Here is a 14,936-nt window from a genome sequence, read left to right as displayed (position 1 = left end):
ACTTGGGAGTCAAAAAATAGAAAAATAATTAGAAAGAATGAGAGCATTCACACAAAAATACAAATCAGTGGTGTTGTATCCTCCTTTGTCACTACTTATACATTGCTGACACAATGTTTAAGACAAGAGACTTCTTCCAGGCAATACAGGTATTAGGGATGTTTGCTGGTGGGCAATATTAGAAGACTCAGTGGAGTTCAGCTCTCTGTAAACATTATATCTTTAAATAAAGAGAGTAAAGGTTCAAAGTGTCAAGGGCTTGAGGAAGGGCTTGCCTTAAAAGCCTGGGAGCTCACTGGGCTCACATGGATGCCAGGTTCTCAGAGCAACTCCAAATAAAACAAGACTCTGAGAAAGGTTATTGTGACTGAGAAGAAGTCTGATACTAAAAATTGCTATTCACCTGCATGAAGGGACAATGCAAACTTGGTTTTTCTTTTTATTGATTTACAGGGGTAGGAAACTGAAGCGTATGTAAGATCTCAGAGTTTTTGCTTTGGGGATCTCAGACACCTTCATCCAGATTCTTGGCAGAGAGTGAATGTCATGGTAAATAAAGAGACATTTCTGTTCCACAATGAGTTACAGGACAAGATCAAACAGATGTTCCATAGGTTATAGCCTACAAGACTTCTTTGTATCATAAAAATTAACTGTGCACATCAAAGATTACAAATGGAAAAATTCCATTCTTTCTCTGAGAGCCTAGGCTCAGAACAGATGGCACACCCTTTTTGATTTTAGTATTTTTACATTCTCTACAATGGTGGCTACTAAATACTAACAGCTAGGAAGTTAGGCCCTTTGCTTATCCACAGTTTGAAAAAAGCAGTCTTGTTGGATGGAACTGGAAAGAAATACCACCACTGCCACGCAAGGACTTATCTACCAAAAGCAAGACATGCTCCAGGCATCTCAGTAGTTCCAGCATGGATTGCAACTGAAAAAAACTTTTCCGCTTTTAAAGGGAAAAAATTCCAACTTTTTGGACTTACACATAATCATGAGAGTGGTGTCCTCAGTAGCTGGCCTCAATTCTTCCATGCTCCAAAGGCTGCTAAGCCATAAAGTAATCAGCCCTGCAGACTGAGAGGTGGCTGGCACAAGCACTAGCCTGCCTCAGAACTCTGCACTGTCTAAGGCAGCTGTGGCACATGAATTACAAGCTTTGCACAGCACAGTGGGCATCCATCTTCACCAACAGACATTCACAAGTCAGAACACAGCAGTGTGAAGGGAGGGAATGGTACGCAAATGTCAGAACTAAATTGTAATTTGGCAATGAAAAATACTATAATATTGTTGATAGAGCCTAATCAATTTTATTTGAAAGAAAAGGGATGCTTTTCTTATTTGAAATATCCTTTGATTCATTGCTACTACTGATTATATTTCTTCTTGGGTTTAGCACAACTAGTATCCAACAGGGAAATTATTTCAAATTAAGTAGTGTGATAAATTAACATACAATTTGCTATGTTGATATAACTTATTTTATCACTATGGTTATGTAAAGGAAAACCGTATTTATCCTGCACTAGCTTTGTTTTCTTCTGACAAGGTTATTCATCACCAGAGGAAATTCCAAGTTCATAAAACTGGTTAGCTGACATTTCCAATATAATATATTTGTCTGGAGGAACAAGCATCCTAATCAATTTTGCCAATTACATCAGCGTTTGTCTTAATACAAAATCTCTTTATCCCATACTGAAATACTGACATGGAGTTCTTCCTAAAAGTCATGCAGATCTGAAGAGTAAGAGACTCACATCATCAGTGTGAAAACAGAATAAGCAAAGTACCAGGCAATGTAATCCAGACAGATATGGATGGATAACAAATTCTGTGACTGTAAAGTAAGAACCAGATATTTTACAATACGGTGCAAAAGCATCACGTTTTATGAAGGTTGTGAGAAATGTTAATGCATACACAGCCTTCGAATTTTTAGGTCCAGACTGTAAAACAACTCTTCTTGGAAAAATGTAAATTATCTGCAAATTCTTCTTTTGGTATTTGAACAACTGGCTTGTCAGTGACCAGATGGAGTTCCACTTTTTTAAACCAAACATTTTTGATGTTTTGTTGCAAGTTGTCTCAGGCAGGCAAAATTTAAGTAATCATCTTCAGGAGTGAAAAAATACAGTTTTCTTCAAGAGGGATGTTTGATTTAGAAACTTCCTTTTGAATGTAGGAAATGACAATTCTGTACTTTGAAAAGTCAACTAAGGTCAAAATTAATATAGATACATTAATTAGTTTGTTGATATCATGAATGCTTTTCTTGTCATCCCACTGATGAGTGAGAGAATTTGCATCTCAGCAGGTAAACATGTCTGACACTTCCTTAATCTACTGTACAGCACTTGCTATTGCCAAAAATAAGAAACTAAGTGGAATACAGAATCAAAATTATTTAGAAAACAGATTACTAGTTACAAAGGAATATGGATGAAGAATCACTTTAAAAATAAAATATATTTTGGACTGATGTGTTCCATAAACACTTTTTTTTTTGCTAATAAAAGCCTCCAGGGAGCAAATACTTATTTCATATGCCTTCCATTCTGCTTGAGTAATTTTTGATTTCCACTGTAGCTCTGCCTTTTATTTCCTTCTGTTTTACTTGCCTTGGTTAGATTACAGAGGTAGGGTGTTAATGGGGTACTTGATGAAGATTGAAGACCTATTTTCTCTCCCCTTGGAGACCAGCCTGATTTGAACATATCGAGGAGAGTGAAACAGTCTCTTCATGTCCTTGGGGAAAAGCCTTTTCCATTTCCATACTTCCAGCTTTCAGCACATGAAGGTCCCCTTCATTCACAAAGTAAGAAAAGGTGCCAGCACAAGAAGGTTCTGAATATTTCATAGAATGTCCGTGGGGCTGCAAAAGCTCCCTTTCAACCTCCTTTATGGTTGGTAAACATGAGGATGTGAGGTGGATCCAGGAGGGGAATGCAGGGAACCAGGTGCTTGCAGCTCCAACAGAGCGAGAACCAAGCTACTGTCCACCAGACCCCACCTCTGTTGTTGCTACTTCCTTACTACTCTCGTCCTTGTGGGTACTGTTTTGTGCTGGGCACTCAAAATGCACACAGTGAAACACCTGGAGAGAAGAAAAAATTAAGATAAAGCAAAACAATTTAATGTTGGCAAAAGCATGATCAAAGTAAGATGAAGTCTATATGGAAGTCTGCAGGCCAGATCAGTGACAAATTCAAAATAGAATGTTGCACCATGAGGTCAAAAGCATTTACTCATGGGCAATACACATTAGACAGGGACAACACTGGAACAAGATAAGGCCTTCAAATTATACCAACCTTTACACATGGCACTAAAAATCAGAAAGATGGTTGCAAAGCAGATAGGGATATTTTTAAACAATTTTTTTCTTTGTCAACTAGCAGATATACCTACTACATGCTATTGGATAATAACAACAATTATATTAATTGTCTTAAACACATTTTATGATCTAATCACTTCCTCAAGAGGCTGAATGTTCATGCACACTAGAAATGAAATTTAAATCATTACCAACGTGATTCTATTTCAAGATTGCCCTCTGCTGTAATAACAATGGCAGCTCTACAGACATGTCCTGGAGTATGTAGAAAGGCATTCAGAGGATCCAAGGTGGCTGCTGCTTCATCAGATGAAATATTCCATTTGAAACACTGATCATTTTCTGATGATTCAAACAACACCTGGGACCAGTGTACAGGTGACTGTATCTTATGAGTAAGAGGACCATGTGCTTAAGCATTTTTTCCAAATTATTTTCTACTTTACTTACTTCTACTTGTTCCTGAAGAGCCTGGGAGGAGAAGGGGGAGGAACTCTTTAAAATTGTTACAAAACCTCTTTCCATATGATTACTTATTGTTATTCTATTTGCACAACTTAGCCACATACTAAACATAAATATTTTCTTACACTGCTTTAAATTTGCTATTTTTCCCATGCATTGTAGTTTAAAAGCTAAAGCTTGATGAATATGAAATCCTGAATTTTAAACTTATTGTCTTAACTTTGTATACTTTTATGACATCTTCTATTATCCTTGTCTTTAAAGCTCTTCTCACAAACAAAGGTAATCTCTTATAATCTTAACTGCCCTTTCCCAGACCCTCTCAAATTAATATGGGCAAAATCAAATATCATAAACAAGACACAGCTATACTACATATTCATACAAGACTACAGAATACTATATTTTCTATCTTTTCTTCAATACACCCTAAAATCCTATTATTCTTTTTGACCATCCCTGCTCAAGTGAACATTGAGCAGACATCTGCACTGACATGTCTGCAGTAGCCCCAGGTCTTTTCTGAGGATGTAGCTAGCTAATTCGAATTCTGACAATTTACATAAAATGAAAAAAAAAAAAAACCTCTTCAGTCACTGCTTGCTTTTTTTAATTTCTATTATATTTTCTTGTGCCCCTCAGTGTTTTTTGTTTTTTTTTTTAATGCAGAAACATTGCAATACATGCTTATATTTCTATATATAGACTCATGCTCACATTAAAGATGTATTGCTGTGCCTTCATATATACACATATGAACAGATTACAAATCTGCACCAGCACCCACATATAGACATGTGCACAAAATGGTTTTCCTCTGCATTTCTTCTGGGTTTTTTTCCTAAAGCTGAACTAATTCCTATACTGGCATGCATTCTCTCCATCTGTTACAGTCCTTGAGAAGCCAATTTTTGTATTTATCTACACTTCTAGAGAAGTCCCTTTTGTACTCATCCCACTCCTGTTTTTAAAGTAACAGCTATTGAAATTCTTCCAGCTGCACTTTTCAGGATAAGGCCTTGCAGAAAAGGACATTCTCTCATCAATGCACTTCTCTAAGACACTGCTTTCCTCGAAAGGAAGCACAGAATGTGATGGAGGTCTCTAAGCCAGAAGATTCTCTATTTCTACTGCATCCCACAATAATAGTGTTTCTCATTTAAAACCTCACTTTATACAGCCTTTTTAAACATAGTGTGGATAGCCCTAAAATGTACCTAATACTAGTCTAGAAAGTCAGAAGTACACAATTCTTAAATGTTAACTTTCATTTTTACTGATTCTTTTATATTAAATTCTTAATGGTCAAAACGTGGCATATTGACAAGCCTGTGAATTTGGAACATTATTCTCAGTTACTCTGCCACCTCAGCATATAAAGAATACAGCGCGTGAGAGAAGCCTAAGCCTGAGAAGCACAAAGGAGCCCAGCTGCTTCATCTGGGATCAGAATTAAGCATTTCAGAACAGTATCACCAAAACAAACAATCTTGCATGTGCTTCTCTCAAAAGAAAAAGATGACAGCTCAGGATCATCCTGTGACCCACATCATGTTCTACTTCTCACGGATATTTTAAGAGAGGTCGGACACACAAAGCAGGAAGGCCAAGTACAAATACACTGGCACAGTAATTTGTAAGATACAGCTCTCACATCAGCAACTAGGTGTCCTTTCCAGGTCAGTAATACTGGAAAGGAATAACAAGAGAAAACTTACATAAAGTATCAGGTGACCTGTCTGACAAATAAATGATGACAAGGAAAAATAATTCTATTCTCTACAAAAGTAGGATGTGTGTAAGCTCAAAAATCCAGAAAGTTACACTTCTATCATGGTCTAATATACCAAAACCTATTCAAAATCCAGGTCAAAAAAATTGGGAATATAATGTCTTTCAAAACTTGGAAAACATGGCAGGGAAAGGAGAGCTTAAAAGGTTAAAGAATTCATAAAATGGAGAAATTTTATGGGATTTCTTTAAATTCCAAAAATCAACTCTTCCCTTTGGGATCCTAACAGAAAAGTTCAAAGTTCAAAGGTATGTGCCAGTAGAACAAGTAAGGAGTAGTTTGTACCTATTACAGTAACACTCCTTGATAAGAATATGCTGTATATATTATTTAAAATGAAAACGGTTTGGCATATTGTTCAACCAGCTGTGGGCAAGTAATTCTGGACACTGCTTACTGAAGAGACTAGTGAGATTATACAACAAACCAAGACTTTGGTTACACTGTTACTATTTAAATCATAAATATGAAAAAAATCTTGCTGCTTTCTTTGAAAAATTAAAATCTATGACAAAATGTTACAGACCTTCTGTTTAATATATATATATATATAAGTAATTTAGTAATATGTGCACATTGACAATGTTCCGCCTCTAGAGGTGTTAGAAGAAATAATTACAAAAATAAAACCCAAATTAGTGTTGGATGCAGATTTTACAGACAAAAGAGGAAAAGACAAAGGAAAACAGCATGAATTTATAATTAAACTGAGACGATGTATGAATAGTTGCAACCTCTATCCATACTCATTTTCACTACAGTTATGCAGTGCTTTATATAAATAATTACACAGGATAATAAATTCCTTGGAAATAGTAACCAATTTGAAATGAGAACTATGGCTAAAAAGCCACTGCTCTTCAGGGCTTAAAACTACCTTTAGGAATTCAAAGTTGAAAGCAATGTTTCCTGGTTTGCTAAGTTTATGCAATGCACCTCGTTCTTTTTTAACAAAGAGCTGGGAATTTACAAGCACTGGCAAGAGAGGAAACAAGACTGTTAACATGGATCAGTAGTGGAAAAGCCTTCTTCACACATGTACTACCCCATAGGCAGCTTCTGACACTAATTCTAAGGACTCACTGATTAAAGCTGAACTGTATGTGGTGGGAGACACTGCTCAGAAACACAAAATAAAAATTTTTATTCCCAGTTCTGTTGGTTGGTCAGCTACTTTCCAGCAGCTGGCTGAGATGTTGCTTGCTGCTGCTGCTTTTGCTTGCAGGACTTGCGCTACAATTGGGCACAGACAATGGCATTGGATGGTGCTCCCAGTGCTCAGCAACCAGCAACCCCAAATGCTAAATACAATCAGAACACCTCACCTCTGGAGCTGAAAAATTCTAATGAATCCAAATGTAACAGTGCTACCCCCCATGCTCAATGTAAAGCATCAAAGTACCATGTTAGGTGGTGAGCTATGAGTGTGGGATACAGACAGGCAGGTCTACGCACACAAACAGTGGCTTTTGGTGCCTCTTATAATGTCATCATATAAAGTCCTAATCTCACAAAGACGTACATGTACTCTTAAATCCACATATTGTAAACTGTTTCACTGAAGTCAAGAGTAAAATCTGGACTTCATCTGAGACAATACACAATGATTACAAAAGAGAGACGCACAAATAAACAAAGGTGGGATGATATTGCACTTGATGGGCTAGGATAAAATATTTTTTTCTCTATAAAATTTAAAAAATCTCTTGGTTTGGCCACTATTAGTCCCCTGATTTACCAGGTACAAAAAATAATTTTAAGTTAATCTTATGCAAATAAGATTTTCTTATGAATAATGAGATTTTTCTTATTTTTTCTTAATTAAAAAGATAATATACGGGTGATAAAATCCAAGTATATCAGAGACCATACACCTTCCTCTAGTGCACTATACTGCTATTTTAATTGTTCATCAAAATAAGGATTAATTTAAAACCAAACCAAATAGGAGTGTTTGATGGCAGTGTGGAAAGGTCAAAACGAGGAACAGATAATAACACTGTTCAAGTGTTTTGCTAGATTGCCAGAGCAAAAAGATGAAGTATGTACATTTGGGAAGGCCTTATCAATTTCACTGCAAGATATGAAAAACTGTGCTGTTGTATATTCATGAAAAACATAGGGTTTTTTAGAAGTTCCTTACCTCATTAGCCGTGTTGCGAGTTCCAACTATTCTGATAAAAGATGCAGGCTGTTTATCAAAAGTGATTGTTTGCCAGGACCTACAAAGAAAATTCAGAAAAACATACAAATATTGAACACAGTCACAAAAGCCTGCAATAAAACATATAGAATGCATTCAAGTATGTACTCTTATCACTTAACAGGGCAAAAGGAGAAACATTTTTCATTGTCTGAATTTCCAGCACTACTTCCTCATTTTTGTCTTGACTCTCCTTATGCGATTTCACACATGCCCAATACCACTGTAATTTGTATGCAGGGACAACAATCATACTGTTGATGAAAGTTAAGAAAATGGTCAAAGCAAAAAAGCCTGGATCAAAGTCTAAAATGCTTGACTAATATTGACTGTATCAGATAAACAAAAGATCAGATAAATAAAAGTAAATACATCCTCCTATTAACTGCTCATGAGAAAATCACCAGAGCTTGGTTAAAGAAAATTACAACTGCAGGAAAAAAAACCCCAACCCATACCAAACTACCTAAAACCTGCAACTTTTCATACTCTAAGTGGAGCAGTAGAGCAAGAGGAGCCAAGCTTTCTTGGAGTTGGCCAAGGTCCTTCCAGGAAGTTATAACTGTCAAAAAGCATCATTTGCAGTTCAGGTTGTGAGCGTTTCCCCATCCTGACACAGTGGCAGTGAGGACAACAGACCACCTTTCCAGAGCTGGCGTATAATTTTCAGGCTAGACTGAGAACACTAGAGGTACATTGGGACCACTATAATTTTTGTTCCTCACTCATACTCATCTGATCTGAGTGAGGTGCTACACCTCAAGCCGCCTAATACACAGGAGGAAAAGGACACCATAACTGTGCTCACAGTAAAACAGAACAAATAAAATGAATACAAGGAACTTGAGGTTTCAGTTAGACACTAGCTTTCCACTAGTTTGGTACTTGAACACATTAAAATTTAAATTAATTTATATTCATAAAACATGAAAAAAAAAAATTCCAGACTTTAGCTTCTTAGCCAAACTAGACTCTGTCACAGAAGGGTTCAGAAATAAAATGAAGTTAGGTCTAGCTTGATTCACTTACTATGGAAAAAAGCTGGACAGTTTTCCAAAATGGGCTCTGAATACCTCCAGAAGCGTTCATGTAAGAAAAAGAGGACCAAAGCAAACCTGGAATAGAACACCACTCACCACCAGCAGAGTACCCCAAAGCCTGGCAGTATGAACAGCTTCATTGCTGACTATTTGTCCGACATTTGATTTCTCCCTTATTGGGAGAACTCCTTTTGTCCCAAACAGCATTTCTCAGCTTAATTTAGTTGGCTCTTACTTTTATCACCACTGTCTGGTTATATTTGCTTAAAGACGATTACAAATCCAATCAAGTCCTAATTTCAAGTAGTTTACTGGTCTTACTCCATGAGTTAATGGGTCTAATTAGAGTCATTCATGATAACCGGAAGATGTGGTCTGTGGCAGGTCTCAAAGGTAGACAGCTATCTACCTAACGGTATTGTATTTATTCCTTATGTAGCTATACCTCCATTTTAAAGCTCAGGCTGTTTCTTCATGCTCTAAATAAAATATAAAATGGGAATAAACTATTTTGCTGAATGTTTCAAGACCTGAAAGATTGTTATGGTTTAAACATTTTCCCCCTAAACAGGAGGATTATTCTTCTTGAGATCCCTTCTAACATTACTCTAGTATAGTCAGTCAATCTCAATAGGCAAACAAAACTTGTTACCTTGAACTACAAAGTCCCAAAGATGAGAGGCTGGGACAAAGAGATGATCACAGCACTAGTTCTCATAACAAAGCATTGCCATAGTTGCATTATGCATATGCTTTGACATTTACACACAAACTTTATGCAAGGAGAACCATGATGTAAAGAACAGTTTGCTTTCTAGTGATTTGGGAAATATTTTAAAGCTGCACTAAATAAAAGAGATTAAAATCCTAAAGAAGCTATTAAGAAGAGCCTGTGCGTCCCTAGACACTAATGTAGAGTTTATTTTCTGTGGTAAGAAAATACATTAGAGACCATAAAATAGAATATAAGTGGGTCTGTATTTATTTCTGCTGTTTCTGATCACTGATCAAATACACACTGCAAGAGCTCAGTGCAGAATTTCCAAGCATGGCAATAAATGCCATTGTCTGTCCTATGATGTGATGCCAGGGAAGCTGATGAATCTATTTGGGAATACAACTGAAGAACACAACAGATAGTAAGAGAGATTGAGAAAAATGTCTCTGAAGATTGTTTTGATGACATACTTCCAGATAACTCCTCTGAGAAGTTTCTATGTTTATTCACTTCCCATTGTATTTCAAGTCCTTACTTTCTGCTACAATGCTATTACTAGGATTGGATTATAATTACTCCTTGAATATTAAAATATAATGGAAAAGAATAAAAAAAAATCTTGAGGGTATGATAGATAGCATTTTCAGTAAATTCAGTCCTAAGAAGATTTACTATTTTGGTATGTGTCCATTTTATCCTTTCCCATTGGAAAAAGAAAGTCAAAATTATAGAAGAGTTACTAAATGTCAAGAATATTGCCACTAGAGAATTAATACTTCATTGCATAATGAGAAAATTAGGTGTCTCATTTCATTTTCTTATCAAAAAGGAGAAAAGCAAAACAGAAAACAAGCTAAATGGATTTAGAAAGAATCATTTTTGAAATAAGCACGGCAAACCTTCACTAGAAAGATGCATGGATTTGACTGCAACAAATACATTTGAGAATGTCGATATATGCAAGGCAATATCTCTACAGTATAATTATGCAGCAGAGCTAATTTATGCATGTAACTATACCCATATGAGAAAAGGTATTATTGACAGAACAATATCAAGGCATATCTGACCTCTTTTTTTGCATTTTTTGCTAATATAAAAAATTCACTTAGAATTCTATAAATGTATAGACCCATAACAGTTTTTCAGTGGTGTTCCTCAATTAAAGACATCATAGGTAATCCTCAAGTTTCTTTTTCACCTTCCTTTTTTAATACTAGTTATCTCTGCTGGTACTGTTTTAATAATTTCAGTTTCTCTGCAGAAATTGTATTTTAAAAATTGTTCTGTAGTCATGTCATTTATCTAGTCCTGCCGTGCATGTGAGGTTACTTTACACTTTCCTCACACAAACCTGTCTTTCTAGTCTCGAAATAGCTTTTGATGGTCTTTACAAAAATTTCCTCCAAACTTTATACATTGCTTTCACATTGATTCACACATAAGCTACTCTATACCAGGAACAGCAGCATTAAAGCAGATCAAGAGCACTTTATTTTTAGCCTGGGATAAGATAGTCCTGTGTAATGGATGGCATTTCTTCACCTTTACGCCCCATATGCCAAACAAACAAATCCTTCAAACTGGTGGCAATACTTTTACTGTCTTTACCTAGGACACAGTCATAAAGAAGCTATCAGAATTTACTTCTCTCATAAAATGACACTGCTGTCTTTTGGACTTTTTGTGTCTCTGTACACCTCATTAGTGACCCTATAATAAATATATTTTTCAGGGTTTAGCTTTATTAAATATTCAGGCAGTGTTGACATTTTTTATGCTTTGACACCTGTCTTGCTGGTTGATTTGTTTTAGACTTGCTGGCTCAGTCTGCAGCAGTTCTGGACACTGCTTTCACAACAGAAATAATCACTGCATCAAGCTGAGGTTTCCATATCGAAGAGAAGACCTGGGACTAGCAGCCTACTCAGATTTATACCAGGATCCTCAAGCTGAAATGCAGCACTACAAGTTGTTTAGCTACCAGCTCCATTTTAAAAAAGAAATTAGCCTTGTTACAGTCCTACAGCATTTAACACTCTACATCTCACCTCAGCCACATGACTTCTAACTCTCTTGTTTTGCCTGACTCCCCTAAGGAGATGCAGTAATTGATGATTAGCATTCCAAAGCTATGCTTGCATCCTGTGAGCCTGTCATATTTAATTACATTTTAACTATATTCGTCTTCTATAATAGACTGAACATAATTTAGATAATTATCTTTTGCTCTCTTATTCTCTGACTCTGCCTGTCTCACTTAGAGCTACTTGCAATGGAAATCACTTTCTCTGTTTAAACATATAAACAGACTCTTGGGCCAAGAATTTTCACCTCTCTAACAGCAACAGCTGAAAACCTGATGGCTTTGTGCATCTCACAATCTCCTCACCATACTCTATTCAGAGGAAGGAAAAAGATCACGAGAAATCACCCTACTTTCATATTTCTTGTCTTTTTCCTTATTGGCTATTGCAAGAAGAATGCAAGAAATTCTGATGCCCAGGCAAATTAAATAATTTGCTATTCCTTAAACTATCTATAGCTCCAAAAAAGCAACCTCCTAAAGAACACAATGGGTTTTTTCAGCATTTGGAATATTTTCCCAGCTATTTCTAAGAAAAGCTGCCATCTTTCTAAAGATATATTACACATATTAGGACATAAACAGTGAATCTTCTCCTTTATTTCTTTCTCTTCCAGAAAGAACAAATTAAGAAAGTGGAAGCTTATATTTTATTGAGGTTTTCTAATGAGCCAGTGGCACTGCAGAATACTACCACACTGTGGGCTTACCAGAGCAGCACTGATCAGAGCTGAAACCCAGTTCAGGCTAAAGATGTCAGACAAAGGAGAAAGCTGTTACATGTAACTAACATTCATCAAGCAGTAATAACCATATCATATTCATATCAAGGCTTGCTTTCAGCTAAGCATGTACATTTTCAACGTGCACATCATGTCTCCTCACTTTCCAAGACAACATACAACTTCCATTTTTGTGTTCCTCTCTCCAAGAAAAAAAAAAAAAAAAAATCAAAGCAGACTGGGAAGCAAATGTAACCTCCATTTGAGTTTCTAACATTTGCCTGTATTTGCCTTGTTCTACAGTAAGTGATGAAACACTTCTTAGCTTATTTGGATGTAGACTTTTTCAACTGTGACTATGTATTTTTTTAATGGAATGTGTAAATGAAAGAAGTGTTGTGTCCTTTTTCTATATATTAGTCTGACGACTGCACTGATATAAAGAAGGCAGATCGTAACCAGCACGTAAGGCTGCCAAATAAAAAAAATCGTGTGCACAAGTATGCAAGCTTACTGGAGGAGTACCACAGCATGTTCTGCATGATATGTTACACCCCCTGCTTTGTTAATGAACACCATACTAACCTCTCTTATGGAGTACCTATAAAATAAACACACAAGCACACACCTTAAGTGCTATAAAAGTAATTGTTATACAGATACTCTTTGTTATAAAAAGGTCTACAGCTACCTTATAAATTGCCTATAAAACCCATGTTTTCCACCATAACAGTATTAAACAATGAAGTGAAGTAATACTCCCTCTCCTATTACAAGCTGTAATTTAACACAGGAATTCAGAAAGACAGACCAATAAAGAATTCAGACTGAGTAGCCAGCTCAGCCAACCCCTTGCCATCCAGCCTTCCAAGTCACTGAGGGAGGAACACAAAGCATAAGAAAGAAAAGACTGTTAGGAATCTAACGTCATCAATGTTTTGGTTTATAAATTGAAGTCAATTAAGATAAATTCTACCACTGGTCTACCTCAGCTAAAACTGAGTTTCCATCTCATGCTGTGACCATGACAGCACTTTCTCACAAGGCGGCCTATCAAACATGGGACTCCTAAGGAAGGAAGGAAAGTACAAGCTGGAAGTAACAACTTTTTATTTGTTGTTCTCAGAGATGGAGGCAAAACTGACCTAATAATACATCTTGACAAAAAAAAAACCAAACAAAAAAACATCAAACAGCCAAAAAGGACTTTAAGTACTAACAGAAGTAATAAAAATGGTTTGTATAAATATTACAAGAGTCTACAATAAATGTGAGAATAATAGTAAGTCACGTATTGCAGTATTTGTTACATAATAGCTTTATACATCCACAGGTAAAAACATGCATTAACGCCTTTTGGGAAACTTTCACTCAAAAGTTTTTATTGCAAATACACTTCCTATAAGGATTGCAGAATTCTGAAAGCATCTGAACTGAATTTGCAGCTATTTGTAGGACAATTTCTATCACTTGGTCCCTTGCACCAATCTAAACAAAATATCTGTCCTCTATAAGAATGCTTTACTAAACTGCTATAAATGTTGTATTGCATAGGATTTGTTGTAGAAGCCAAAAGTGGGCTTGACAAAACAGACCTTCTAGAAAAAAAAATTCTGACATAAAATAGATTTCATGAAGTCTATACTGGCTTTCTGACAGCTTTATGAAACTTGTTACTTGAAAGACTCCGTATAGTAACGCCTGCTTTCAAAGCCTCAGTGCTGACATTTTTACTTTTTTAGAAAAAGTATTACAGGAAGAAAATGTTAAAATATAGTCAAATTAAACATTGGGAAAACTGAATGTAATAATTATCTTTCTATCTAAATGAAGCAATCAATTTTCAAGTATTTCCACATACCAATGTAGGCAACTGCTAGCACTTCTGTACTGTGTAAGCTCATATAATTTAGCTTGCTTACACCTTTTCTTTTCGTTTCAATAGGTTGCCTTTCTGTACTCCCCAAAATATAGTTTCTATTTTAAAATTTTGCATAAAATTAAGTTATTAGCAATTTGCTGGAAACTGGCAGAATGCCGTGAGCCAAATTTCTATATTGTAGCAAGAACCGTGCATGTAGTACCTTCACACACATCCTTGGGAATTGGCAGCGGTAGATGAAGCTGACAACAGATGAAGGCTGTGAAGTGGAGTAACTTGAGAGTTCATCTTCCTTCTGTGTACATGAGAGCACACATGCACATAACAAGTCTGCATAATCCCAGAGGTTGAACTGGGTTTTTTGTGCTTACTTATTACCAATAGTTATTGCTCCTGATTTTCACACTTGTAGCAAAGATATGAAAAGCCATCCAATGCAATAACATACCAAATATCACAATTAACGGAATGCTTTCAACTTTGAAGACTTCTTGTCCCCATAGAACTACAACAGATTGTGGGTTACTTTTATTATATAACTTTTCATACCAGTGGAAAAGTTGATGAAAAACAAATATATAAACAATTCTTTTAGAGATATGAGGCGGAATCATGCTCCCTATTAGTCAGTGTCTTTGTAGTGCGCACACTAACGCTATTTATCGCACTTGTCTCT

General features: G+C 36.1%; 1 protein-coding gene across 3 annotated transcripts in view; it reads right to left on the bottom strand.

The window, feature by feature from the left end:
• Window positions 1–1,299: 1,299 nt before the first annotated feature.
• Window positions 1,300–14,936, bottom strand: part of BTBD9 (BTB domain containing 9) — a 109,242-nt gene continuing 95,605 nt past the window's right edge. For 2 of the 3 annotated variants that reach the window (XM_040057869.2, XM_040057870.2), the window contains exons 11-13: window positions 7,753–7,831; window positions 3,803–3,823; window positions 1,300–3,109 (exon numbers count right to left, since the gene is read on the bottom strand). In XM_040057869.2, the coding sequence (XP_039913803.1) occupies window positions 3,005–3,109; window positions 3,803–3,823; window positions 7,753–7,831 (205 nt within the window). In that variant the 3' untranslated portion in view covers window positions 1,300–3,004. The remainder of the gene's footprint in view (window positions 3,110–3,802; window positions 3,824–7,752; window positions 7,832–14,936) is intronic. The other variant, XM_040057871.2, reaches the window with a different exon arrangement.

The sequence above is a fragment of the Hirundo rustica genome, chromosome 3 (assembly GCF_015227805.2).
Source record: "Hirundo rustica isolate bHirRus1 chromosome 3, bHirRus1.pri.v3, whole genome shotgun sequence".
In the NCBI taxonomy this organism is placed as follows: Eukaryota; Metazoa; Chordata; class Aves; order Passeriformes; family Hirundinidae; genus Hirundo; species Hirundo rustica.
The sequence above is the reverse complement of the archived record's forward strand: the minus strand, read 5'-3'. Positions and strand labels throughout refer to the sequence as shown.